The sequence below is a fragment of the Schistocerca piceifrons genome, chromosome 6 (genome assembly GCF_021461385.2).
Source record: "Schistocerca piceifrons isolate TAMUIC-IGC-003096 chromosome 6, iqSchPice1.1, whole genome shotgun sequence".
In the NCBI taxonomy this organism is placed as follows: domain Eukaryota; kingdom Metazoa; phylum Arthropoda; class Insecta; order Orthoptera; family Acrididae; genus Schistocerca; species Schistocerca piceifrons.
Genome location: NC_060143.1, coordinates 94,206,825 through 94,231,426, shown reverse-complemented (window position 1 = coordinate 94,231,426; position 24,602 = coordinate 94,206,825). Strand labels below are relative to the sequence as shown.

At 38.0% G+C, this 24,602-nt stretch overlaps 2 protein-coding genes across 3 annotated transcripts in view; one reads left to right on the top strand and one right to left on the bottom strand.

The window, feature by feature from the left end:
* Positions 1 to 1,536: 1,536 nt before the first annotated feature.
* Positions 1,537 to 19,531, bottom strand: LOC124803131 (trafficking protein particle complex subunit 4). Its single transcript, XM_047264311.1, has 3 exons — positions 19,154 to 19,531; positions 3,580 to 3,858; positions 1,537 to 3,504 (listed from the first exon to the last, which is right to left on the bottom strand). Exons 1-3 carry the CDS (start codon positions 19,326 to 19,328, stop codon positions 3,305 to 3,307), a joined length of 654 nt encoding a protein of 217 aa, XP_047120267.1. The 5' UTR covers positions 19,329 to 19,531; the 3' UTR covers positions 1,537 to 3,304.
* LOC124803130 (etoposide-induced protein 2.4 homolog) overlaps positions 19,340 to 24,602 on the top strand; it is a 41,217-nt gene continuing 35,954 nt past the window's right edge. Inside the window, exons 1-3 of one of the 2 annotated variants that reach the window (XM_047264310.1) lie at positions 19,340 to 19,638; positions 19,842 to 20,026; positions 20,115 to 20,370. In XM_047264310.1, the coding sequence (XP_047120266.1) occupies positions 19,624 to 19,638; positions 19,842 to 20,026; positions 20,115 to 20,370 (456 nt within the window). In that variant the 5' untranslated portion in view covers positions 19,340 to 19,623. Of the gene's footprint in view, positions 19,742 to 19,841; positions 20,027 to 20,114; positions 20,371 to 24,602 lie in introns of both variants that reach the window. The other variant, XM_047264309.1, reaches the window with a different exon arrangement.

Here is a 24,602-nt window from a genome sequence, read left to right as displayed (position 1 = left end):
TTAATGGTTGCTAGCGATTTATTGAAAATGTATGTTCCTGAATATTGGACCAGTTTTTGGATCAGGGCAGGTGATTGCAGGTCTTTATGCAGATTGTTCTTATTCCCAGTATCGATAGATACTGTGTATTGAGCTATTGGTTGGAAACAGAGATATATTATTTGCAACAAATTTCATTAAGGAACAAATATACCGAGAAGAAGCAGTTACAATAACCAGTTCCTTGAACAGGTTTCTACATGATGTTCTTGAATTTACACCAAAAATGAGCCTTATAACATACTTAAGCTATGAAAATAATCAATTATTGACAATATAATGTAAATGTATAGATAAAAAATCTAGATCCGGGTCAGGAAAGTCACCCAGAACCCTGGATCAGGAGAGACTTACCAGATGGGATGAGAAGTCTTTCCTTCTCATCCCATCTGTTAAGTCTCCCCTAACCTGGGGTTCTGGGTGACTTCTCTGAACTGTACCCATTTTCTTAAGGCTTTCCAGTCCGTTTCCTTCACCCCTCTTCCTTACCTTCAACTCTTCTGCCAGGAGGAGGAGCCACTGGCTCTGAAAGCCTGTAAAAATTAAACCTTTGCATGTGTGTGTGTTCTCCTGCTGCCACTGGTTGAGTAGATTTTTTATCTATCCATTTACATTTTATTACATACTTTTGCTTGGTTTGACAAGTTACCCCAAAATATGATTCCATATGACATAATAGAATGAAAATATGCAAAGTTTTGTTGTATTTATATCTCCTACATTTGACAACATTCGCATTGAGTGTACAGACTTGTTTAAGCGCTTCAGTACTTCTGTGGTATGCCCTTCCCCACTGAATTTATTATAGAGATATAATCACAGAAGTTTAACTCTGTCAACCTCTTTTATCTGCATGCCTTCATATGTTATACACATGCTGGGAGGAAATTATTATAGGTTGTGATCTGCATGTGGTGGGTCTTTTCAAAGTTTAACGACACAGAATCAAATTTAAATCATTTATTAATGTCAGTGAAAATCTTATTAGCAGCCATTTCTAAACCTGTACTTGACTGGCTATTTATTGCAATGTTCTGCAAACAAAGCAAACTTAGCATCTGGCAATGTACCAGATGAGAGGTCATTAATGTACACAAGAAAAAGCAATGGACCCAAGATGGAACCTAGAGGAACACCACATGTAGTTAATTCCCAATCAGAAGAAGACAGTTTAAAGTGGACCTCTAACTATGGTGTGACTTGGCATTTAAAAATCTGAAAATAGACAATATACAACCATGCAAGTACTTTTTTAAGATGCATGTGACACTTTTGTTCAGTTGATGTGTCCCATGTACCAATATTTACTGTCAATATGATACAAATTATTTGATAACGCAGTAGTAAAGTTAACTACTTGTAGTGGCTCACCTTCTTTGTTTCTTTCATTTGTTCGATGTCCTCAGTGTCGACGTACTGCGTTGCTACACTGGCTGAAAAATGGGTTGTGGATTCCAACACTGACTACTGTAAATCATGTAGCCGACAGGTGCACGGTTGCGTTTCACAGTACTTTAATTTCACTGTTCACAACCTCCTGATAATATACAGTTATCTGGCCAGTGCACTATTGTTTAACTTTCGAAGCCTCATTAATAGTGTGCAGACAAACCTCTACATACTGCTACAACAGTTTACTATTGAATGTCTACAAGCAGTAAAAACCTAGCAACAAAGTTCACAGTTCTTGAAGATTAGAAAGGTACCTATGTCATTGTTTTTACACACGGTCTAATTGCGTAGCACTTACAGAAAAGTTGAAGCATTGTTGTTGATGTTCTAACCAACACAGGTTTCTCGACTGAAACTCAGCCACGGACTAACTGTCTCATGACTAAAATTTGGGCCCTTATATATCATCACAATAATAGGTACTGAAATTACACATTGTTCGAAGTTTAATTTACAGAAATTATAATTAAAAACTTAACTCATTAAATTAACTGAAAACATTGAAAAACTGGTTCTTTTTAACAGTTTCTTCTACTGCAAGGGTTAAGCCATATTATTTGTTTAAATAATACTTTGGACAAACTGTTAATTAGTTTGGGATTAATTAAGGGCTGGCTTTGCTAACATGTTTCCAACTACAGCCAAACAGATACTTTAGGTTACTAGTATTTCGTCTTCCAAATGTTTATAATGAGTACAGAATTTATATTTGTTTATACGTCAACAACAGAATTTAAGTTACAAAAAATTACTGATTTCAACCTATAACAAAAGATACTAACTAGGAATAGTCAAAATAAAATAGAAAATCAATTACATGCATAAAACTAAGCACGAAATTAGATCTGATGTTATATTCTTTAAAACTGAGGACCAACCTTTCTCTTCTATGGCAATGCAGATAATATTTACGTATGTTAATGGTAATTACTTGAAATTGAAAAACTGAATTTTAAGGAGGCAGATGGCAAAACATGAGGGGAAGTAAAAATCTCCCAGCTTGCTTCGTAATCATTCTTTCCTTCTCATCCTGTATGGTAAGTCTGCCCTAACGCGTGGTTCTGGGTGACTTTCCCAAAATCTACCCCCTTTCTTAGACCACTCCAGTCCTTTTCCTTCATTCTTCTTCCTTCCTCTTCAACCCTTCTGCCTCAAGAAGGAGCCTCTGGCTCAAAAGCTTGCCAATCACATCAGTCTTTTATGTATGTGTTCTGCTGCCACTTCGTGGGAAGATTTTTTATCTATCCAATTATGTAGCTATTCACTGTGTTAGTTGAGGAACTGAGCAATTAAAAGTTTAAAAGTACAGAAGAGTAATTGTGTTGTCATTTAAGTAAAGCATAAGACATTGTTTGCTTCCCTCTTCATAGTTCCTGCAGCATCCACAATTAAGCTTTGCAAATACATCAAAGAAATGTGAACTACTCCCAAACTGTGCTATTATGTGACTCTTACTTCAGTCCAAGATTTCAGCAACACTATCACTTTTTTTCGATTTTTCAAATGTTGAAGAAACAAAGACAGAACAACAGAAATGTGTCTTACAATGATGACAAGAAAGGCACCATAAAAATCAATGATAAACCAGAATCAGATAAAATCTTGGGGATCAGAGGTACAGAAATCAGAAATATAACAAGCTGTTCTTTTTTCTGAACCAATATGAAAACTATTTTTTTTTCCTTATCAACTACATTTCAATAGTGAATTGAACAATCATTTTAGTCATATATCACAGATTTCTTGTAAGCTTTATATTTATAATACAAACAAACTGAAACAATTTTTCAAATGTTCCTTCCTGTATTACCAACTACACATTACTTACTCCTTGTTTTTCTATAGTATCAAGTAAACTTTGGAGATGAGTATCAAATAGTTCACATCTTATTGGCATCTCTAATGAGTAAAATGGGTTTTTCAGTGCATAGTCTGAATACAGTTCATAAATTTTCTTTAGCAGGACCTCCATCCCTTGTTGTTGAGGTTCTGCTACCACCATGAATTTTACTCCTATAAAAGAAAAAAAAATTGTCAGCTTCATAAACTATATGCTCAGATACTATGTGAGGTGCAAAGTTACTGCACCTGTAAGTGTCTGAAAACAGTGGAGTTTAAAGGTATCTGCTTCCAGTACTTCAATTCCAGAACTTCTTGGCTCCGGACTTAACTGACTTGCAATTGCAAAGAGTGGATAGAACATGCTGGCCAAGAAAATTTTTTCATTGGTTGTCATTTTAGATCTTCCAAATCTCAAGTTAAGAGGAAAATTCTCTTCATTTTCTAAAACCTCAAATACATCTCTACCATCATCCAGTTGTCTCCCTGTGACTGGTATCCCATTCACTGAGATTAAGACATGTCCAACTGGAAAAAAATAACAAAAATGTAATAAATGTTGCGTCTGAAATACAGCAAATGAGAAATTTCAACAAGAATTTCCTTTTATCCCTTGGAACTATATGGATCACAGCTGACATTTTCTTTCCACACAGAAACCTACAATTTTTCCCACGTGATTAATGGTGGTTTTAAAAGTTACAAATATTTACCAACTTTTCCCATAATCATCAAACAGTTTGAAATAAGGAAAGATATAATTATTTATTTGTTAAATAAAACTTGCAAAACCTGGACTACTAGTGCCAGTAAAAAATGTCTGTTTTCAAACAAGGACGGCAGCAAAAGAAATGTGTAATGGAATAAAAAAAAATGAAGTAAAAACTTGTAACACTGACAAATACCACTCTTAAGTCCCACAACAACAGAGCAAACATTCCGAATAACGGTGGTGGTGGTGGTGGTGGTGGTGGTGGTGGTGGTGTATGAGGAGGAGGAGGAAAGGTTTTGTGGGGGTTACATGGTTGGGTCAGTAGTGTCCATAATAAACTGTTGAAACATGGGTTATTTAAGATTTTCAAACACTAGATAAAAATCGGAAGAGAAGTGGAAAGAGGTGGCTAAGTACTACATTTAGTCCTAAAAAAAGATGAGCCAGCCACATTGCAATACAATGAACTCTAAACATTTACTTTGTATCCTGCAAAATTTTAAAACAGGCTGTCATCAGCTAAAAGAAAGGACAGATTTCAACTGTGTTTTCTTCTGTCCTTTCATGGTAATATAAATGGGAAATCATCAAAATGTAGCATAATGAAATGTATAAATCAGATTCACCACAAACTGGTGAGTCTTTGTCAGTGTTTCTCCTCCCCATACGAAGCCAAAATGTTGAAAATTCACAGTGATGTGCTGCAACATTTACTGGTAAGTGTCCACACTGACAGGCAATGCTCAAGAATCAGTTGAATGAGGATTATGCAACTTACCACTTCATTGAGTGAATAAAATTTCCTTAAGATGCTTCCAATGAATTTGTTTGGTGTCTGCTTTTCCTATGACTACTTTAATGTATTGTTCCACAATATTTTGGACCAGATCAATACTGCTGCACATTTTATGGTTCTTTATATATCCAGTCACTGATCACAGACCATTTAATCAAACAATTGGGGGGAGGGGGTCTCTGATTATTTGTGTGCAATAATGACCATTTATTTATACTTATAGCTGACAATTTGTGTACCAAACTTTGATCCTTTGAAAGTTTCCTGCATTTTATTACAATCTGGCATATAAAACAAGCTCATATACTGACAGATATCCACCAGATCATTTATAAATATCTTGAAGAGTAGCAACCCTATAACACTCCCTCACTTTCATACCTGACTATTTCAATTTGTTAAGAATGACACAGAGTTCTATCAGCCAAGTAGCCCTCAACCCAATCACAAAAAGCTAGTCGAGTTCGTGTTTGATTCATAAAATGGCAAAGTATAAATTTATTAAACATAGTTTGAAAGTCAAGGAACATAGCATCAACTCAGGTGCCCAAATCTACTCTCTTCTAGATCTCACGAACAAATCGAGAGATCACAGTTTCACAAAATTGATGTTTGTGGAATTGGTTTCTGCACAGGAGATTTTGGTCTGTGTCATAATACATGAGCATAAAATGTGTTCTAAAATACATTGCCAGTGAATTAGGTCTCCAGACATGTGCATTTGTCTCAGAACTCTTCCTGGAAACAAGAATGACTTGCACCATTTTCTAAACTTTTTTGATGCTTTTCTGTTCCAGCAACCTACAATAAAGTGCTGCTACAATGGAATACATTGCTTCTTATCCTATATGTAGAATTATACAGAGATCACATTGAGTTCAGTAGCCTTTCCATTGTTGAGCACTTGTAGTTGAGTATTTTGTATTTACTTATCTCAATATCTGTATTCATGTCAAAATTGAAAGAAGGAACAGTAGCATGACTCTTACCTCCACCTGACAATAAAATGCAAGTAAACGTTTTCACATTCAAAATGATTCTGTTGTTTCAGCTGTGTCAGGAGACAAGTGAATGACTACAAATTGCAAAGGGTTATGAAGAGCAATTGAACTCCGAACTCTGCTTGGGAAGCATTGTAAAATTACTGTATTAGAAGTAGTGTAACAGATTTTTATAATATAGTAGAGGTATAGGGTAAGAATGATACCAGACATTGCCTTTAAGGACTGCTTTAGATTTTATCACTGGAAGAACTCAAGCCACAATTGCTCCTCTCAGAGAATGTTCACTACTGTAGATGGCTGGGTCATAGCAGTTGTTGACGATGGTGATGATTTGGGCAAAATGTTCTAACATGGTATGGGAAACTTCCTGAGAGCATTAATATCATACCTAGTTCCTCTCCCAGGGATACTCAGGTCATGCTATTGATAGGCTAGTGAAACTGTTTAAGCCTGCTAAGTGTATTTCTTGCTCTTTGGATTGATTGGGCTGTGATATTCTTTTTAACAGAAATTATATAATAGTTATTCTAGTCAATTAGGAAGCTGGCTTCTCAAGTTGTGACAGTTGCAGGCCTGTGTCAGAAGTGACACAATCTACACTGGACAGTTCAATCGAAAAATACCTTTAAATACACTCAGACTTAAGTGATAATTAATCACAACTAATGCTGGGTTAAGATACAATTTAAGTTGCTTTGCCTTTGTTTGCACAATGTGTTATGCATACGGAAACCAGATCAGTGGTTCGGAGAAGACATTTTGATTTATCAAAAGCTTTCGATACAGTATCATGTGAAACATTATAAAACAAACTGCAGTTCTACAAAGGTACCGAAAATCAGGTTGAATAAGTGAAATCTTACATAATTTACAGAATGTTTTGACAACATGTATTAGAATACTTCATGCCTCACCACATAAATGAAGCACTGAGCAACAAACAAGCATATTTAAAAGTAAACTAAGCTATTGGACAACTTCCTTTGCCAGATTTAGAAAAAGCACATACTCCCATTGAAAGTAGACTAAGCTATCAGATGAAGTCTCTTCCCAGATTTTTTCCTAAATCTGATGTAGGACTTTGTATGATAGCTTAGTCTGCTTTTAAATGAGCCTGTCCGCCCCTCAATGTCTCATCTGTGTGTTGAGTAGCAACCTATCCTAATTCATATTGTTATTATTCCAGAGGGCTTTTCCACTGTTTACTAGAATTTTTCGTGTTGAACTTAGTGGTATATAGTCTGGGTGACTGTCCATGCATGCTAGTATTCTACATGAATCTAAGTACAAGTTCAAATTGTATTTACTATTTATATTAGGGAGTTCCTGTACAACTGATGGAACATGTGTAGCAGTATTTTTGTTATGCTGGTCTGCAGCTCAATGTAGCCATCTTTCCTTTTCTTAATTATATCACTGTTTGTTTGCGTAATGGCTTTTCTTCCAGCCCACATGCCTGCTTCTTTACTTCCTGAATCCCTACTCCCCACTGTTGATGCAGCATCCCTATATGCTAACATCCCTCATGGCCACAGTCTTGCTGCAACTGAACACTACCTCTCCCAGTGTCCTTCAGACTACAAACCTCATTCCTCATACATCTTACTAATTTTACCCTAACACACAACTACTTCTCCTTTGAAGGGAAGGTGTACAAATGAATCCACAGCATAGCCACAGGCATCTGCATGGCACCATCCTACGGCAACCTGTTTATGGCCCATTCCTAGCCTCCGAAAACCTCGAACTCTTGACTGGTTCAGGTTCACTGACAATATCTTCATGGTCTTGTAAATTTCCTGCTCCCGAAATTATCCCAGCCTTAACCTATGATAACCTACTGTCCGAATACCTTTCACTCAACAGTTTCAACTCCCCTCTATCCTATCATCTCCTCCCAGTTCATATCGTCTTGCCCTCATTGTGAAATTCTCACTGACAATGCACCACCAGTCTTTTCCCCTCTCTGCTCCTCTCCTTTTCTGCGCCCTGTCCCCCACCCCCACCTCCTCCATCACACATAGCCTCCTGATGCTGCACCTGGCAACACTGTCCTACCACCTTTGCCCCTGCATGCTCCACCAGATGGCACTCTTCTCTCCTGCTACCCATACCCTGCTATTCCTCCCCTTTCCCTGCCCCACTCTGGACACAACAGCTGTAGTCTGGCCAGAGGGGCCGAAGGTAGTGGCCAAATGTGCCTGCATGTGTAAATGTGTGTTTGTGTTTCTTTCTTTTCTGAAGAAGGCTTTGGCTGAAAGCTCAGTGTGTAATAGTCTCTTCATTATGCCTGTCTGCAAGTCAACATGTCATCTTTCTAGTGAGTAGCAATCTATTCTTTTTATTGTCGATATTCCAATGTAGACTTTGTTTAACATGAAGCAACAATGTAAGTGCAGTAGTTTTTTCTAATGATCTCATGGCCTATGTAATAACAAGAACAGCAGAGATATTAAAATATGAAGTAGAACTAATAGCTGATGAAATCTGTAATGCAAATTCCCTCCTCATCAGTCAAGAAAAGATGATGATGTACATATTACATGACATCAACGCATGTTAATAGAACCAGACTAAAATGCTGTCAATTTTTCCTTGTGATAATAAAGGATTTCAAACTGTCTTCACGATAAACATCATAGAAAATCTAGTATAATAAATAAGGAAGTGTATATTTGCTCTGAGGAACCTGTGCCACTTTTTTACTATTACTGTGCTCAAAGTAATTTATAATGCTGTAAGTCATAAAACACACATCAGTATACAAACTTCTTTTTTTCTTACACTTTCAGAGCCCTACATCAAAGCTCTGGAACTTATACAACTAGATATCTTATCCTTGTTCTGAGCTCATCTCCAGTAATTATGAAGGGATATACACACAGTTTTCATGTAAGCAAATAAGAAGTTAGGATACATAAAATGGAAAGCAAACATCATCATGGGATCTTGATGTCAACTGACAGTGTGTGTACAATAATGCACTCAGCAACTGGTATTGAGAAATGAATTATCAATGTAGCACCAGCTTTTTATGTTATTAGATAATTTCTTTGCAAGAATTTATGAAACTCTCATCTTTCAATCTAATCTATACCCCAGGCTACACAACAGGGCAGTGTGTCATCACAACCTACATTACAAAAAGTAATATAGACACAAAAGAAATAATGTCAATGTTCTGTTTGCACACATATGACATAATATGTCACATCATCATCACATTAAGGAACAAAGCCAACATCTATTCTCAATAGGATCAGCTGACCTGTATTGTACACTAGGAGTAAAATGAATGAGGTTGAGCCATTTTAAGCAGACTGGTCATATTTTCAGGAGAGAGGAGTCTCCGAGACAACTAGTTGTCCTGATTTAGGTTTTCCATGGTTTCCTACTATCAGGAAGAGTACTAGAACATTTTTCCACAGAAGTGACTTTCGAGCCCACCCCAACCCTCTTTTGTTTCACACTCTTTCACCTGTGTCAGATTTCACCATTTGCAGTGATATGCACTTTTTATAAACATCCCACGTGGGTGACCCTGGTGCTCCACTCACTTTGGCACCCGAAGCAGCCACTACTAATTTGGAATGTCACATATAGAATTCTTACACCTGTGGCGCCTCTGATAATCCTCTCAGTTTTGCATCCCAAGCTGTGACTCATGTCACTTGTGCCGGCCCTGTCCACGATATAAGGCTACAGCTGACTATCTGTTCCATCCTTGTCAAACTAGACCTGTATATATGCAAATATCTGACTAAACGAATTATAGGAAAAGATAGAGTGCTACTTACTGTAAAGAAAACACGTTAAGTTGCAGACAGGCACAATTAAAAGACACTTACACAAAAGTTTTGGTCGCAGCCTTCATCAGCAAAAGAGAAACAAACACCATTCACACACACAAGCAAGCACGCCTCATGCAATGAATAAGTGTCTTTTAATTGTGCCTATCTCCCATGTAACATGTCTCCTTTACGGTAAGTAGCAATCTATCTTTTCCTACACTGTCGATATTCCTACCTGGAGTTTCCTTTGTTTACATTGCTTGATTTTGTCAATATGAATTGCTTTTTCTCCCTTAAATGACATTTGATAGCTACATAAAAGTTATCCACTACTCCACCACCACCACCACCACCACCACCACCACTACTACTACTACTACTAGCATCTAGGCACGACTTATGGCCTTCTTAAGGACAATTCAAAACAGGTTATATGTTTGCTATAGGAAAAAAGTATAAGAATATCTTAAAAAGAAATCAACTATTGTTTCAAAGGCTGTATGTTATGAGCATGTAAAAACAGGCTTCAAATAATTATAGAATCAATTTTTTAGAAAGTAATTTGTTCTTTATACAAGAACATAACAAAACAAACAGGCATACAGCAGGTAAAAGTTGCAGCAATTTAGTGGAATAGAAAAAAGATAAACAAAAAGTATTGTAATGACTGGCCTAGAAACAACCTAAGACTAATTCCCCTTTAGGGGAAAGGAAAAAGATGTTTTACCGATATTAGAAACTCTGCCAGTGTTCCCAGAATGAAGTATTCTCTTTGCAGCAGAATGTGCGCTGGTATGAATAGTAGGATACAAGGCATTAGCAGAAGTAAAGCTGTGAGGATGAGTCACGAGTCATGCTCGGGTAGCTCAATCGGTAGAGAACTTGCCAGTGACAGGCAAAGGTCTCAACTTCAAGTCTAAGTCTAGCACACAGTTTTAATGTGCCAGGAAGTTTCATATCAGTAAATATTCTGCTGCAGAGCGAAAATTTCATTCTGGAGATGTCCCAGAGGCTGTGGCAAAGCTATATCTCTGTTAGGGTTGTTTAACATATCCTTAATCATTAAGAGCTTCAGATACTTCCTGGAACCAATTTCTTATTTTTCTTCCCTGTAATGGAACCTCTAGCCCCATTAACATCCAGCATATTTTAGTGAAAAAAACTTTCTCGCTCTTAAGAAAGCCACGATACCACTTTTTTCCAGTTTGATTGTTTGCAATGCAGCCTTAGAATTTCATAAATCTGCCTTTTCAATAAGTTTTTGCAAAGATCAATAGAGATTGTCCTCACAAATTGGCAACATCATGTTGGACAGTCCACAACCAAGCCCATCAATATTTTTTCTCCCCCTCCCTCTCAAGACAGAATATGTGCCACAGTGCCCAGTAGTGGAGACAGACCAGAAACTTTATTCCTTATTGTTCTTGGAGCATTATACAATTTGCTTGCAGTAACAACTTTCTTTCCCCCAGCAATAGCCTCCAGCGCATTTTTAACTCCACTGAGAGGATACTGGAATCTCTTATTTTTTGGTTGACTCCAAAACTTTGGGTTAAAAAGTGTTATATTTTCAAAATTCATGTAACAAATTTCACTAAGTTACAAGGATACATCAATTAATATGAGGTGCTCAGACAAGACTAATAATTAGGTCTATCTCTGTATAAAAAAAATACTGGAAACTGTTTAAATATGCCTACTTAAATAAAATCAGCCTAGTTAGAAATGAAGACCAAATCTGTATTATAGATGTTGTGTCATATTTTTAAAAGTGGCCACTACAGGACACACACATATCTACTTATGGCCAAAAGCATGGGCGTAACAGGGAACCATGACTAAAGATGGGTTTGTTAATGGCCACAGAAGTTTAATAATATGTTGTTGGGTTGTACCATACTGAACTTGTAAGAAATGAAACTATAATACTTAACCTTACCTTCCAACAGTTTGTTCTGATGCTTTATTTAAATGTGTAGAATATTAAAAACAAATTACGTGTTGCTTAAAGAAAAACTCTGTGAAACAACTTCAACACAGATATTTTCATAAAATCATGATTCTGAACAATAATAAAGGAATGCTTCTACATCTAATTGAATAGCACATTTCATATTGTTCATAATAAGCTATTGCAAGATTGGCTAATATTCACAAGAAGCTTCAAAATTCACTAACTGCATCAAAGTGGCCAAAGTGAGGTAGTGGCCAAAACAGGAGCCTTGACACTACTACTACTACTACTACTACTACTACTACTACTACTACTACTACACAGATTGGGTGTATTTAAATGGGAACGATCACGGGTACCAAGTCATATGTGTCAAGAACAATAACCTGACCAAGTATGACATTGTAAGTTAGTTCTATATTTATTATCACTATTGTATTGACTATTGTATATGTTAACACTAGTGATGTATTGACACTTACAATGCCTGATAGCTTCTGAGGCCTCGTACGATTTACTTGGACAAATATCTTGAACAGGCTACACAAAATACCAAATAGTATTAAAGTTCTGTGATTAGGCCATAAGGATCAAATTTTACTAACCAGAAGCCATGGCCATCTTCGGAAAACAGCATCACTGAAGCTGGTATGGAGGAGCATATACACTGATCAGCCAGAGCATTATGACCACCTACCTAATAGCTGGTATGCCCATCTTTGGCAAGGATAACAGTAGCAACATGTCATGGCATGGAAGCAATGGGCCTTGGTAGGTCGCTGGAGGGAGTTGGCACCACATCTGCACACGCAGCTCACCTAATGGCCATAAATTCTGGGGAGGGGGGTAATGAGCTCTGAAGCCATGTTCAATCACATCTCAGATGTGTTGAATCAGGTTCAAATCTGGAGAGTTGGAGGGCCATCACATCAACTGGAACTCACCACTGTGTTCCTCGAACGACTCCCATCACACTCCTAGCCTTGTGATGTAGTGTATTATGTTGTTGAAAAATGCCACTGCTGTTGGGAAACATGATCGTCATGAAGGGGTGTATGCAATCTGCAACCAGGGTATGATACTCCTTGGCCATCATGGTGTCTTCATGAACTCCACTGGACCCATGGATGCACACAGGAATGTTTCCCTAGCATAATGGAGACACTGCCAGCTCGTCTCTGGCCCACAGTACAGGTGTTAAGGAGCTCTTCCCCTGGAAGACAATGGATTTGTGCCCTCCCATCGGTATGATGAACAAGGTATCGGGATTCATCAGATCATGCAACATTGTACCTGCATCGAGCGCCAATGGTCATGTGCCTATTTCAGTCATAGTAGCCAATGTCGTGTTGTTAACATTGGCACATCATTAGGAGTCTTCGGTGCACTGTGTGTTCATACACACTTGTACTTTGCCCAGCATTAAAGTCTGATGTTAGTTCTGCCACAACTCGTCACCTGTCCTGCTTTACCAGTCTGCCCTGCCTATGATGTCCAACATCTGTAATGATGGGTGGCCACATAACCCCATGCCATATGGATGTGGTTTCACCATGTGTTGAAGATGCTCACCACGGCACTCCTTGAACACCCAACGGGTCATGCAGTTTCCAAAACGCTCTTGCTCCAGGCCATCACAATCTGCCCTTGGTCAAAGCTCAGATAGAATGGCGCACCTTCCCCATTCTACACACAGACAGCATGCTCACTGATACTAAATACACTGTGTACCGTGTGTGTGTGTGTGTGTGTGTGTGTGTGTGTGTGTGTGTGTGTGTGTGAGAGAGAGAGAGAGAGAGAGAGAGAGAGAGAGAGAGAGACTGAGACTAGCAATCATTTCTGCTATCAACTGGATGGGTTTATATCAATAGCAAGTCAGTGGTCATAATATTCTGGTGGATCAGTATATTGATCACATCACTCTCCCAACTGTTATCAGATTTGCAATCTCAAAATCACTATTCATTTTAAGTTCCTCCTCAACTAATCTTCACAAGGCTGAGTTCATCTAGTTCAGGCCCTACCAGCAAATAAAAATCCTGGGCAATATTGGAAATTTAACCAGCTCCTTCAAATAGCAGTCAGATCTGCTAACTGCTCAGAAATAGGGACCATATTGTACTTTAATTTCTCTATACTGGGTGAGGGAACATGTAAATGATATTTTGAGTTGAGAGTGAACACTAATTTCCTAAGCTAATTTTTTAAAGTCACTCCAATTACTTATTCCTTCCCTGGCACATCCTTCTAACATCCAGTATATCCAAATCAATAACACATTAAAGTGGAAACACAAGGGTTATGGTTAAATGTACCTTTGACTAATAGGTCACTAGAAATATAACAGGTATTGTTTTGGTGAGGATGAGGAGAGAAATAAGCCATGTCATTTTCAAAGGAACCAATTGCCTTAACTGATTTGGGGAAACCATGGAGTATTCAAATCTCAATGGCTCGATGCAAATTTTAACCATCATCCTAACATGAGTCTTGGCATTTTAAATAATGTTTGGTCATACACAGGTGACAAATGTACACACACTAAATGAGCAGAAATTGATTGGCAGTGGAGTATGCCCTTGTTGGATTTGACTGCAGTCTGAAGATGTAGGACTGGGACCAAATGATTGTTTCAAATATATTTTCCAGCTCCTGAAAACAAATTTTGACAACTGTTTCCCACCAGCAACAAAAGAATCCCTTAAGTAAACTACAAAATGGAAGAAAAAAAAGGGCAAAGGCAAGGATGGTGTACTTACAAGTTCGAACACAATGTGTGTTATTTTGCTGCTAAATGACCAAGTTAAAACAGCAGTGATGCTGAGGGAATCAGATTAGGAAATGAGAGACTTAAAGTAGTAAAGGAGTTTTGCTATTTGGGGAGCAAAATAACTGATGATGGTCGAAGTAGAGAGGATATAAAATGTAGACTGGCAATAGTAAGGAAAGCATTTCTGAAGAAGAGAAATTTGTTAACATCGAGTATAGATTTAAGTGTCAGGAAGTCGTTTCTGAAAGTATTTGTATGGAGTGTAGCCATGTATGGAAGTGAAACATGGACGATAAATAGTTTGGACAAGAAGAGAACAGAAGCTTTTGAAATGTGGTGCTACAGAAGAATGCTGAAGATTAGATGGGTAGATCACATAACTAATGAGGAGGTATTGAATAGAATTGGGGAGAAGAGGAGTTTGTGGCACAACTTGACTAGAAGAAGGGATCGGTTGGTAGGACATGTTTTGAGGCATCAAGGAATCACCAGTTTAGTATTGGAGGGCAGCGTGGATGGTAAAAATCATAGAGGGAGACCAAGAGATGAATACACTAAGCAGATTCAGAAGGATGTAGGCTGCAGTAGGTACTGGGAGATGAAGAAGCTTGCACAGGATAGAGTAGCATGGAGGGCTACATCAAACCAGTCTCAGGACTGAAGACCACAACAACCACAACAACAACAACAAAACAGCAGCAGATGCCAGAGCCAAAGATATGATTCATTGCTCTTATCTGAAAGGTAAAGGATTCTACAGAAAGGAAGTAGAAGCAGCCAAGAAGGGTTATAATATTAAGCTAATTTCTGAAGCCTGCAACCCATGCAAAGTGGCCTGTGAACTGGTTGGCGAACACAGAAAAAGACCCACTGCCCTATTAAATGCTTGCAGCCCTGATGGCTTTATTGGTGTTGTTGGGAGTAATGTAGCTGAAGTACCAGAGTTGGAAATTGATATTACAAGCAGTATCAGCTTTAGTAATAGTTGTATCTTGACCAGGAGGAAGAAAGTGCTTCCAGAGGACATAGTGAAAACTGTGAAAGGTTTTAAACACTGTATTAGCATAGATATATGTGGCATATCGTGTGCTGAAACTGTAATGAATAACCAACTGTTGCTTCATTTCAAAGACTACAACCTCTCACTGAATAACCAACAGGGATTTTAGAAGAGGGACATCTACGTTTACTACAATACTTGATGTAACAACAAAAATAATGGAAGCAGTTGAAGAAAAGAACTGCACAGCACTAATTCTTTTGATCTAAATTTTTATTTATTTATTTATTTATTTATTGTTCCGTGGGACCACATTTAGGAGAAGTCTCCATGGTCATGGAACGAGTCAATACATGAAATTATAACACGATTGTAGAAACAGATAAAATGAAATATAAGAAACATATTCAGGCAACAAGTCGTTAGTTTAAATAAAGAAAATCAAGAATGTAACACTGGAATTTGCTTAATTTTTTAGCTCTTCCAGGAGCTCCTCGATAGAATAGAAGGAGTGAGCCATGAGGAAATTCTTCAGTTTAGACTTAAAAGTGTTTGGGCTACTGCTAAGATTTTTGAGTTCTTGTGGTAGCTTATTGAAAATGGATGCAGCAGAATACTGCACTCCTTTCTGCACAAGAGTCAAGGAAGTGCATTCCACATGCAGATTTGATTTCTGCCTAGTATTAACTGAGTGAAAGCTGCTAACTCTTGGGAATAAGCTAATATTGCTAACAACAAACGACATTAAAGAAAATACATACTGTGAGGGCAATGTCAAAATTCCCAGACTATTGAATAGGGGTCGACAAGAGGTTTTCGAACTTACACCATACATACCTCGAACAGCCCGTTTTTGAGCCAAAAATACCCTTTTTGAATCAGAAGAATTACCCCAAAAAATAATACCATATGACATAAGCGTATGAAAACATGCGAAGTATACTACTTTTCGTGTTGAAATGTCACTTATTTCAGATACTGTTCTAATGGTAAATAAAGCGGCATTTAGTTTCTGAACAAGATCCTGAACATGGGCTTTCCACAACAGCTTACTATATATCCGTACGCCTAGGAACTTGAACTGTTCCGTCTCGCTTATAACATGCCCATTCTGTCTGATTAAAATGTCAGTTCTTGTTGAATTGTGGGTTAGAAACTGTAAAAACTGAGTCTTACTGTGATTTAGCATCAAATTATTTTCCACAAGCCACGAACTTATATCATGAACTACATTATTTGATAATGTTTCAATATTACACACAAGATCCTTCACTACCAAGGTGGTGTCATCAGCAAACAGAAATATTTTTGAATCACCTGTAATACTAGAAGGCATATCATTTACATAAATAAGAAACAGCAGTGGCCCCAGCACCGACCCTTGGGGAACGCCCCATTTAGCAGTGCCCCATTGGGACTGAAAATCATTACCACTCTCAATATTGCGGAGGATTACCTTCTGCTTTCTGTTCTTAAGGTAGGAGGCGAACCAATTGTAAGCTACTCCCCTTACTCCATATTGTTCCAACTTCTGCAGTAATATTTTGTGGTCAACACAGTCAAAAGCCTTCGTTAAATCAAAGAAAACACCTAACGTTCGCAACCTTTTATTTAATCCGTCCAAAACCTCACAGAGAAAAGAGACTATAGCATTTTCAGTTGTTAAGCCATTTCTAAAACCAAACTGTACATTTGACAGCAAATTATGTGAATTTAAATGCTGCAGTAACCTTGTATATACAACCCTCTCGATAACTTTAGCAAACACCGATGGCATAGAAATAGGTCTATAATTGTCAACATTATCCCTGTCTCCCTTTTTATAAAGTGGCTTCACTACCGAGTACTTTAATCGGTCAGGAAACCGACCACTCCTAAAGGAAAAGTTACAGATATGGCTAAGTACTGGGCTAACATACGTGGAACAATACTTCAGTATTCTGCTAGATACCCCGTCATATCCATGAGAGTTCTTGGTCTTTAGAGATTTAATTATTAACTCAATCTCCCTCTTGCCAGTATCCTGGAGGAGCATTTCAGGTAGCAGTCTCGGAACACTTTTTTCTAAGAGCGCTATATGATTCCCTGTTGGGACTAGGTTTCTATGAGTCATTCTATTGCATTTCTCATAAGACACTGTTGGAAAAATTACAATCCTATGGTATAAAGGGTGTGGTTTTTGAGGCTAAGTCATCTTACCTAAAATACAGGCAGCAAAGTGCTCACATCCAGGGAGTGATGTCTTATGAAATGGCACTTGACGGTGTACTGCAGACTCCATACTTGGCCCTGTGCTCTTTTTAATATTTGTCAATGACTAATGCTGTGGTGGTCACACCCTGCTCTTTGCAGATGATACACCATTAATAACTAAGGACACACAAATTCAGCAGACACACTAAAGGATTTTGAATTTATTTAGGCCTATTTGTTTTTATTTATTTAGTCACTTTTTAAGTAGCCAAAAAGTTGATCAAATCAAACAAAATGAACTTAAATGAAGATACAACCCAGAAAATATTATGCAGCGTTGTCGACTGTGGGCGCATAGCAAATGTTAGTGGTGTCAAACTCCTGGCAATCACAACTGACAAAAAGCTGATGTGGACCGAACACAATCAACATGTGTGTTCTAAGCTCTTGAGTAATTTATCTCCTCAGGTAGCTCAAATATGTGATAACAGGAAGGTGCACTATTCCACAGCCATATTACTGCTCTGGGGAGACACTACCGGAAGTAAAAACATATTGCTCCTACAAAAGAAGGCTGTAAGAATAATATCTTCAAGCATGTCATTTGACCACTGTAGATCCACTTTCAAGCAGCTAAGAACAATTACAATATTTAGCCTGAATGTATTCGACTCTTGCCTATGTAAAAGAAAATCAAGGCTCCTGCAAGCCAAGACATTCACAACTATGACACATCTGATATGGCTGCCATTGATATTCCAAGTTGTCACATGAAGTGAGACACTGGACAGTTTTCCCCACAGCAGTCCTGAAGATGTTCGACCACCTACCACTGGATGTTAAAACGTTGCCACTGAGGACGTTCAGAGCTAGAATCATGCCTATGCTGTAAGAATAATATCTTCAAGCAACAGCCACTACATTCTGTAAATGGATTCTTCCCTATAAGTTGAACTGTTGACTGGTCAACACCATATCACCACATTTGTAACCACAAACTAGAAACATTAAAGACCTGTACAGAGTTGTTTGTTTTCTTTACAAACACAGTTTATAAAATCAGTATTGCGTAAAGTTTTTTGCCTGTTATGTTAGTTTTAGTAGTTGTTTTAATATATAGTCGGTAAGATAGGACGTAATCTGGCAGGGCATGGCCAACGAACGATGCTTACTTAGTAACAATAATAATAGTTTAATGTAGCAGTTCAAACTAGAAGGAATTAAAACTAATGTGTGGTTTACTCAGACGCCACAAGCAGTAGAATAATTGGTCTGAGGAGGTACTTTTGACTTTGTGATAAACGTGGGCGAGTAATTTTTAGTGAAATCAGATGTATTTATAATAAATAATGCAATGAAAAAGAATTCTTATAGTAATGTTCCAGACTAAACGTGCAAATTCAAACGAATGCTGGTAGCGGTAAATGTGAAGAGATTGGCACACGATAGACTAGCATGCAGATCTAATCAAACCAGTCTTCGAACTGAAGACAAGTACAAAAATACCCCTTCAAAAATGTTATTTCAACGTAAGGTAACTCTCAGGTAGTTCCTCTGTGGTTCAACCCAGAATCTTGCATTGTGTTGACACTTAAAAACTTACCCATTATACCATCCCTCTGACCAAAAACAACGACTATCTTTTTATTTTCATATATAAGCTTAATATCCAAGGGATAACTGAACGTTTTTTCTGTCTCAATTTTTGGTACATTGTGATCATGATTAAATATCAGACCACCAGACTTCGATACGATATAAACACCGTACACAACCATAATGCATCACAAACCAGACAACTGGACAAGGTTATTGTGGCAGCTGCTCCTCCCCTGACATCAGATTCTGTGTCGATCTATCGTTTCATTATCATTTAATGGAGACGACGAAATATTAACATAACTGATCTTTATTTTCTCGTTTACTCCACTAAAGAATAATGACAAAGCAAGCCCTTCCCCGACATGTAGCCATGCGCTTCGTATCGAGAATCGATCGTGATTTGTTATTGCAATGATATTTTCTGAATGTTGTAGTTGAGTTTGTTTGAATGTGACTCGCGGAATATACAAAATGGAACATTTTTATGTAAGTCATTTTAGTTATTACAGGAGTTCGAGTAACAGAATACTTTATGAATGGCCCCGTTTTCTTGCACATCTCCCAGAAACTGTTAAAAAGTGTTACAAAGGTGCAAAATCTTGCTGCCCGATATACTTTGTTGCCTTGGATTGCAAGAACTTACTTTGCAGTGTTGAGTGACACTGTTCTAACGACGCATCTTCTTTTAGGGCATAATGTACGCTGTTTTCCGCGGGTGTATAGATAGCATAAAAGGCACTGTAGGAATATTTATTCTGGATAAGCAGATAAAAGAAAAGGCATCTCAGAGTACACCCAAGAAGGACGCTACGCCCAGGAGAAGGGATTCCTCTAGAAAAGATGAAACATCGAAAGTGTCTTCCAAAGAGCCAGAGTAAGCACTGTATTTAATTTATCCACATGCAACACTGTTGGCAGTCAAATACTATTATGTTTGCTTTCTAAAACATTCTAATTTCCAGGACAGTTTCCGTGTTATCTCGGGCACTACAGTGTTGTGCACTAAATGGTGTTGTGTTTTTATTCAGTATATTTCTTTTTGAATGTGGGGTGCTGCCTTTTTTGAGATTCTTCTTGTCCATACTCTTCGGCCATTCACCAGACACAGAAAATACTGTCTGGTCATGGATACATCCAATACTCACTTGGACGTTCAGCACCATGTGGGTGTTGCCTCTTTTCTTGCTAAGCAAGATTGTAAATAGCTTGTGGTTTCAGGTGAGCATCATAAAATATTTGTACAATTTTATGTGCCATTAGTAATTCATGTATGAGAAATGAAATGAATTCTCATCAGAATGCCCTCCAGTATGTAACGGTAAGTTTAACAGCTTAGAATCATACTCTCAAATATATATACATATTTACTACTAGTCCAGGAAAGAAATTTTGGCAGCCTATTGGAATGTCAGTGATTGCACTTCATATAAAAATAAATTAAAAAAACAAAAACAGACCAAATCATACGTAAGCTTCATTCTACTGGGAGAAACAAGTTTTGGTGATGGGTTCCTAAGCTTCTCTGAACACTAGCCCTCATGTGGTGTGTAATCTTGGTATGATGGTTATTATAATCAAAACCAGTTATTGGTAAAAGTTACATATTGTGACCCACCCTTGCAGTTTTCAATATGGCATGGATGTGAACATTAGGCTTTGCAAGCAGCCAGTTTGCTACCACAACAAGATTTTCGGTTTTGGGAAGGGGGTATCCGATACCCCACTTTGACACTCTTGTAATTATTTATTTTGTTTCAAAATACAGCAGTTACATATAGGCTACAGATAAAAAGAAATTGCAAAAATTATGAAGAGTTGTTCTATATGACACAAAATAATGTCTGGATTTCTGTAAGACAGGCAAATGAGTTACAAACCCTCTGAAAATAGCACACTATTTGCTGCAACATGGTTGAGTGCAAGAAAAATGAATCATGTACTGTTTGGCATCGGGCATAATTCCTATACAAATTCTACAGCCTTTTTTGCAAGGGTAGAAGCCAAGAGCTATCATATCAAAAATACTGGCATTACAGAAGCGTCACATTCCGCCCGTTTGCTTTGACCCGTGACAACATCAGTATGGTGGAAATGGCTAGTTCCAGCGCATACAATATGGCAATCATGACATCCCTACATACATGTGGCAACAAATGTGAACAAAAATAAAAATGACAGTAATGTCTCACTTCAAAAATGAAATGTAACAAACGGGACAACCACGGAAAATTGGGGGCTTAGGTTGGGGACAATCTAAATATGCAACAATAAAGAAACACTGCATCATCCTAAAACAAACCATATAAAATTCAATTACAACATTTTGTTTAGAATTCTCCAAAAATAGTGCATCTCTACTGTTTATTACATACTCGTCCCGGGACTAGTGCAGCAGGGGATACAACCCGTCGGCTTTGGACAATGACGTCACAAGTGGCCAATCGAGAAGCGATTCTTCTTAGTGTTGTAGCTCCCTTCAGTGGCTGATAAGTGTTTTTTGGCTTTTTTTAAAAAAAAATCTCACGAGATAGAATAAACAGATCCACTTTATTAAGCAATCAGTAAAAAAACGAAACTGAAACATAACAGCAAAAGCGAAAATGGTAAACTGCTCTCTGGCGACTTGTGACGTAATTGTCCAAATCCGACGGGTTGTATCCCCTGCTACACTAGACCCCTCGTCCCTATATGCTCCCAGCACTTTGCCGTCTGCCATCTCTAATCTGCTATCCTTCTCCCTCCCCGCCCCAGCCTCCTCCTTGTCCCCACCACTCAAAATCTGAATCCTCACAGTGGCCAGTAGAAACATATTTTTGAGATTTTGCATTTACTACTTAATTGTTTTGGAATCTGCACCATGCCATCACATACAAAGACTTTCAAGTGCCTTAGGTCCAGTATTTTCCCAGTCCATACTTCTTAAGATTTGTGTTTCTCACAGCTTTGATAGGTAATATGGTAATTAAATACATCACAGTTGACACTGCCTCTGCTCAGAAACTGTTATGTAGCTCAGTCAGCATCACTCAGCATACTTCTTGCCTTCTCTACGCTAGTTCTTTCGGCATGTTCTTCAACACCATTCTGAGAGGGCCTATAGCGAATGGTAGTCTGAAGCCTGGTACCCATTTCAATCAACTGTTCCTTAAACTAACTGTTTACATATTCTGATCCATTGTCTGATTTAATAATTTTAATTCTCTTCCCCATCTGTCTTTCAACAGTTTTGCAATAATCAGCAAATAATCACTCAGTTGATCCATGGTACTTATAAAGTAAACATGACTGTATGAAGAAAAATCATCTATGTATGCCACAAAATAGTAGCTACCTCCTATGGATTTATTCTCCATAGGTCCACAGACATATGCGTGAATGAGTTGTAGGACATCTGTAGACTTGATTTAAATGGCAGGCTGGCCTGCTTCCCTTGCTGACACATTTCACGTTCTTCTTTCCATAATTTTCCATCCCTGTTGCCATAATCTTCAATAAGGCCATACTTTTTTCTTTTCAAATGTCCAAGTCTCACAAACCACAAGAAATCTTTGCAGCATAAACAGGTTGATTTCCAGTTTCAGCAATATCCTGAACTGTATTTAATTTGTAAATACACCTCTTAAATATTTGTAGTAGCTACAATGCCACCCAAGAATCGATTATCTTGGCTCCCTCTGTATCGAAGATAACTTTGTTACCCTTCTTTACTATTACACTTACTGACAGGATATTAGTTACAATTTTCTTCACATAATGTACATCATGGGCAGTACAGTTTGTTTTTCCCCATTCACTAGTAAATTAAGATCAACTTTTCCTGCGAGGTCACACTTTAGACCCATTGACTGTGGAAATTCCAATGTCGGGCATTGAGTGAACATCATACAAAACTGATGGAGCTTTAATGATATGCACATAATCTAGAAACCATTTTGCATGATCCTCACTTGCTGCACTAAAAGAATAAAAAGCAGAAAGTGCCTTACATTTATGGGTAGTTTTCTCTCAGGAATACTAGAATTAACATGCTTCTTTTCATTGATAACTCAATGTTCCGTTACACTGTGATGAAAAATATCCAGTCTTCTGGCCTCTGAAACATTTTATTGGCTTTTATCTTACAGTATAAACCTGATGCTGTTTTTTCTTTGGATCATAAGAATCTGGTTCATTTTTCATGTCCTGTAGAATCGTTACCTTCACATTCTTCACTGTAATGGGTATTCCCAAACTTTCCAAACCCATAATCATAGGTGAACATGTCTCTGGTAGTCCAGATAACAATAAAATGCCAATCCATTCTTCAGCAATTTCTAAATCAATTTTCCCACCGAGTGAGGTGGCATAGTGGATAGCACACTGGACTCGCATTTGGGAGGACCGCGGTTCAAAACCATGTCCGTTCATCCTGATTTAGGTTTTCTGTGATTTCCCAAAATGGCTTCAGGCAAATTCTGGTATGGTTCCTTTGAAAGGGCATGGGTGATTTCCTTCCCCATCCGTCCCCAATCCGATGGGGCCGATGACCATGCTGTTTGGTTCCCTCCCCCAAACCAACCAACCAGTATTCTTCAGACAATTTGAGAATGACATTATTTTATTTGCTTATTCATCCATGTTTTTGCATTTGTTCAATCTTGTAGTTATCAGCTCACAAAGTTATCCTACTTTTCTGGTTGAACCTCCATCTTCAAATGCGTTTTTAAGTTTGTCCCGTACCTCCTATGCAGACGTAGCCATTTCTGTGTGAATGTAATTTACTGGATCTATCAATAGGATTAGTTTTGATTTCGCCTTCTGATCCTTAGCAAAAAATCTTGATTCTGTAGATTTCAGTGTACCATTTACGACATCCCACAGATGATCCAAAGGCAAATACACCTCAACGGCAGGTTTCCAAGTTACATGATTCTCGCAACCTACAAGTCACTCTATTTGCGGTATCTGTGCTGTATTTATATTAACAGTCACTTTTATTAACACATGAACACATTTTACATGTGGGCTATGCACAAGATCTCGTTGCCAATCAATAACCATAGAATACCATTTCACAGAGGTCTAATGGTCCCAGCACAATGTAGTCTGTGCACAACTATACACATTGGACAAATACTTTGTTCATATATCTCTAACAGAAACAACAGTGCAAACAGAAACAACAGTGCAATATGCCTTCCATCCTCTTTTTTCCAAACCATACAATTAGTCTGCCCACTTGTTCGAGGCAGAGACCATCAACTACCTTGGCTGCTAAACGTAAAACACCAGCAGAGGGCTCCACATTGGTGCAACTGGACACACCTCAGCTTTCCCTGGCTTCACTGGACAGGGGGAACCAACCAAGTTGCACTCTCAAAACGAACAACACACGTGGCCTTACTCCAACTAGTGGCAAAGTGCCTCAGGGGTCAGATAGCAGAGTTGCTTGATCATCCTCTTGTCTTGAA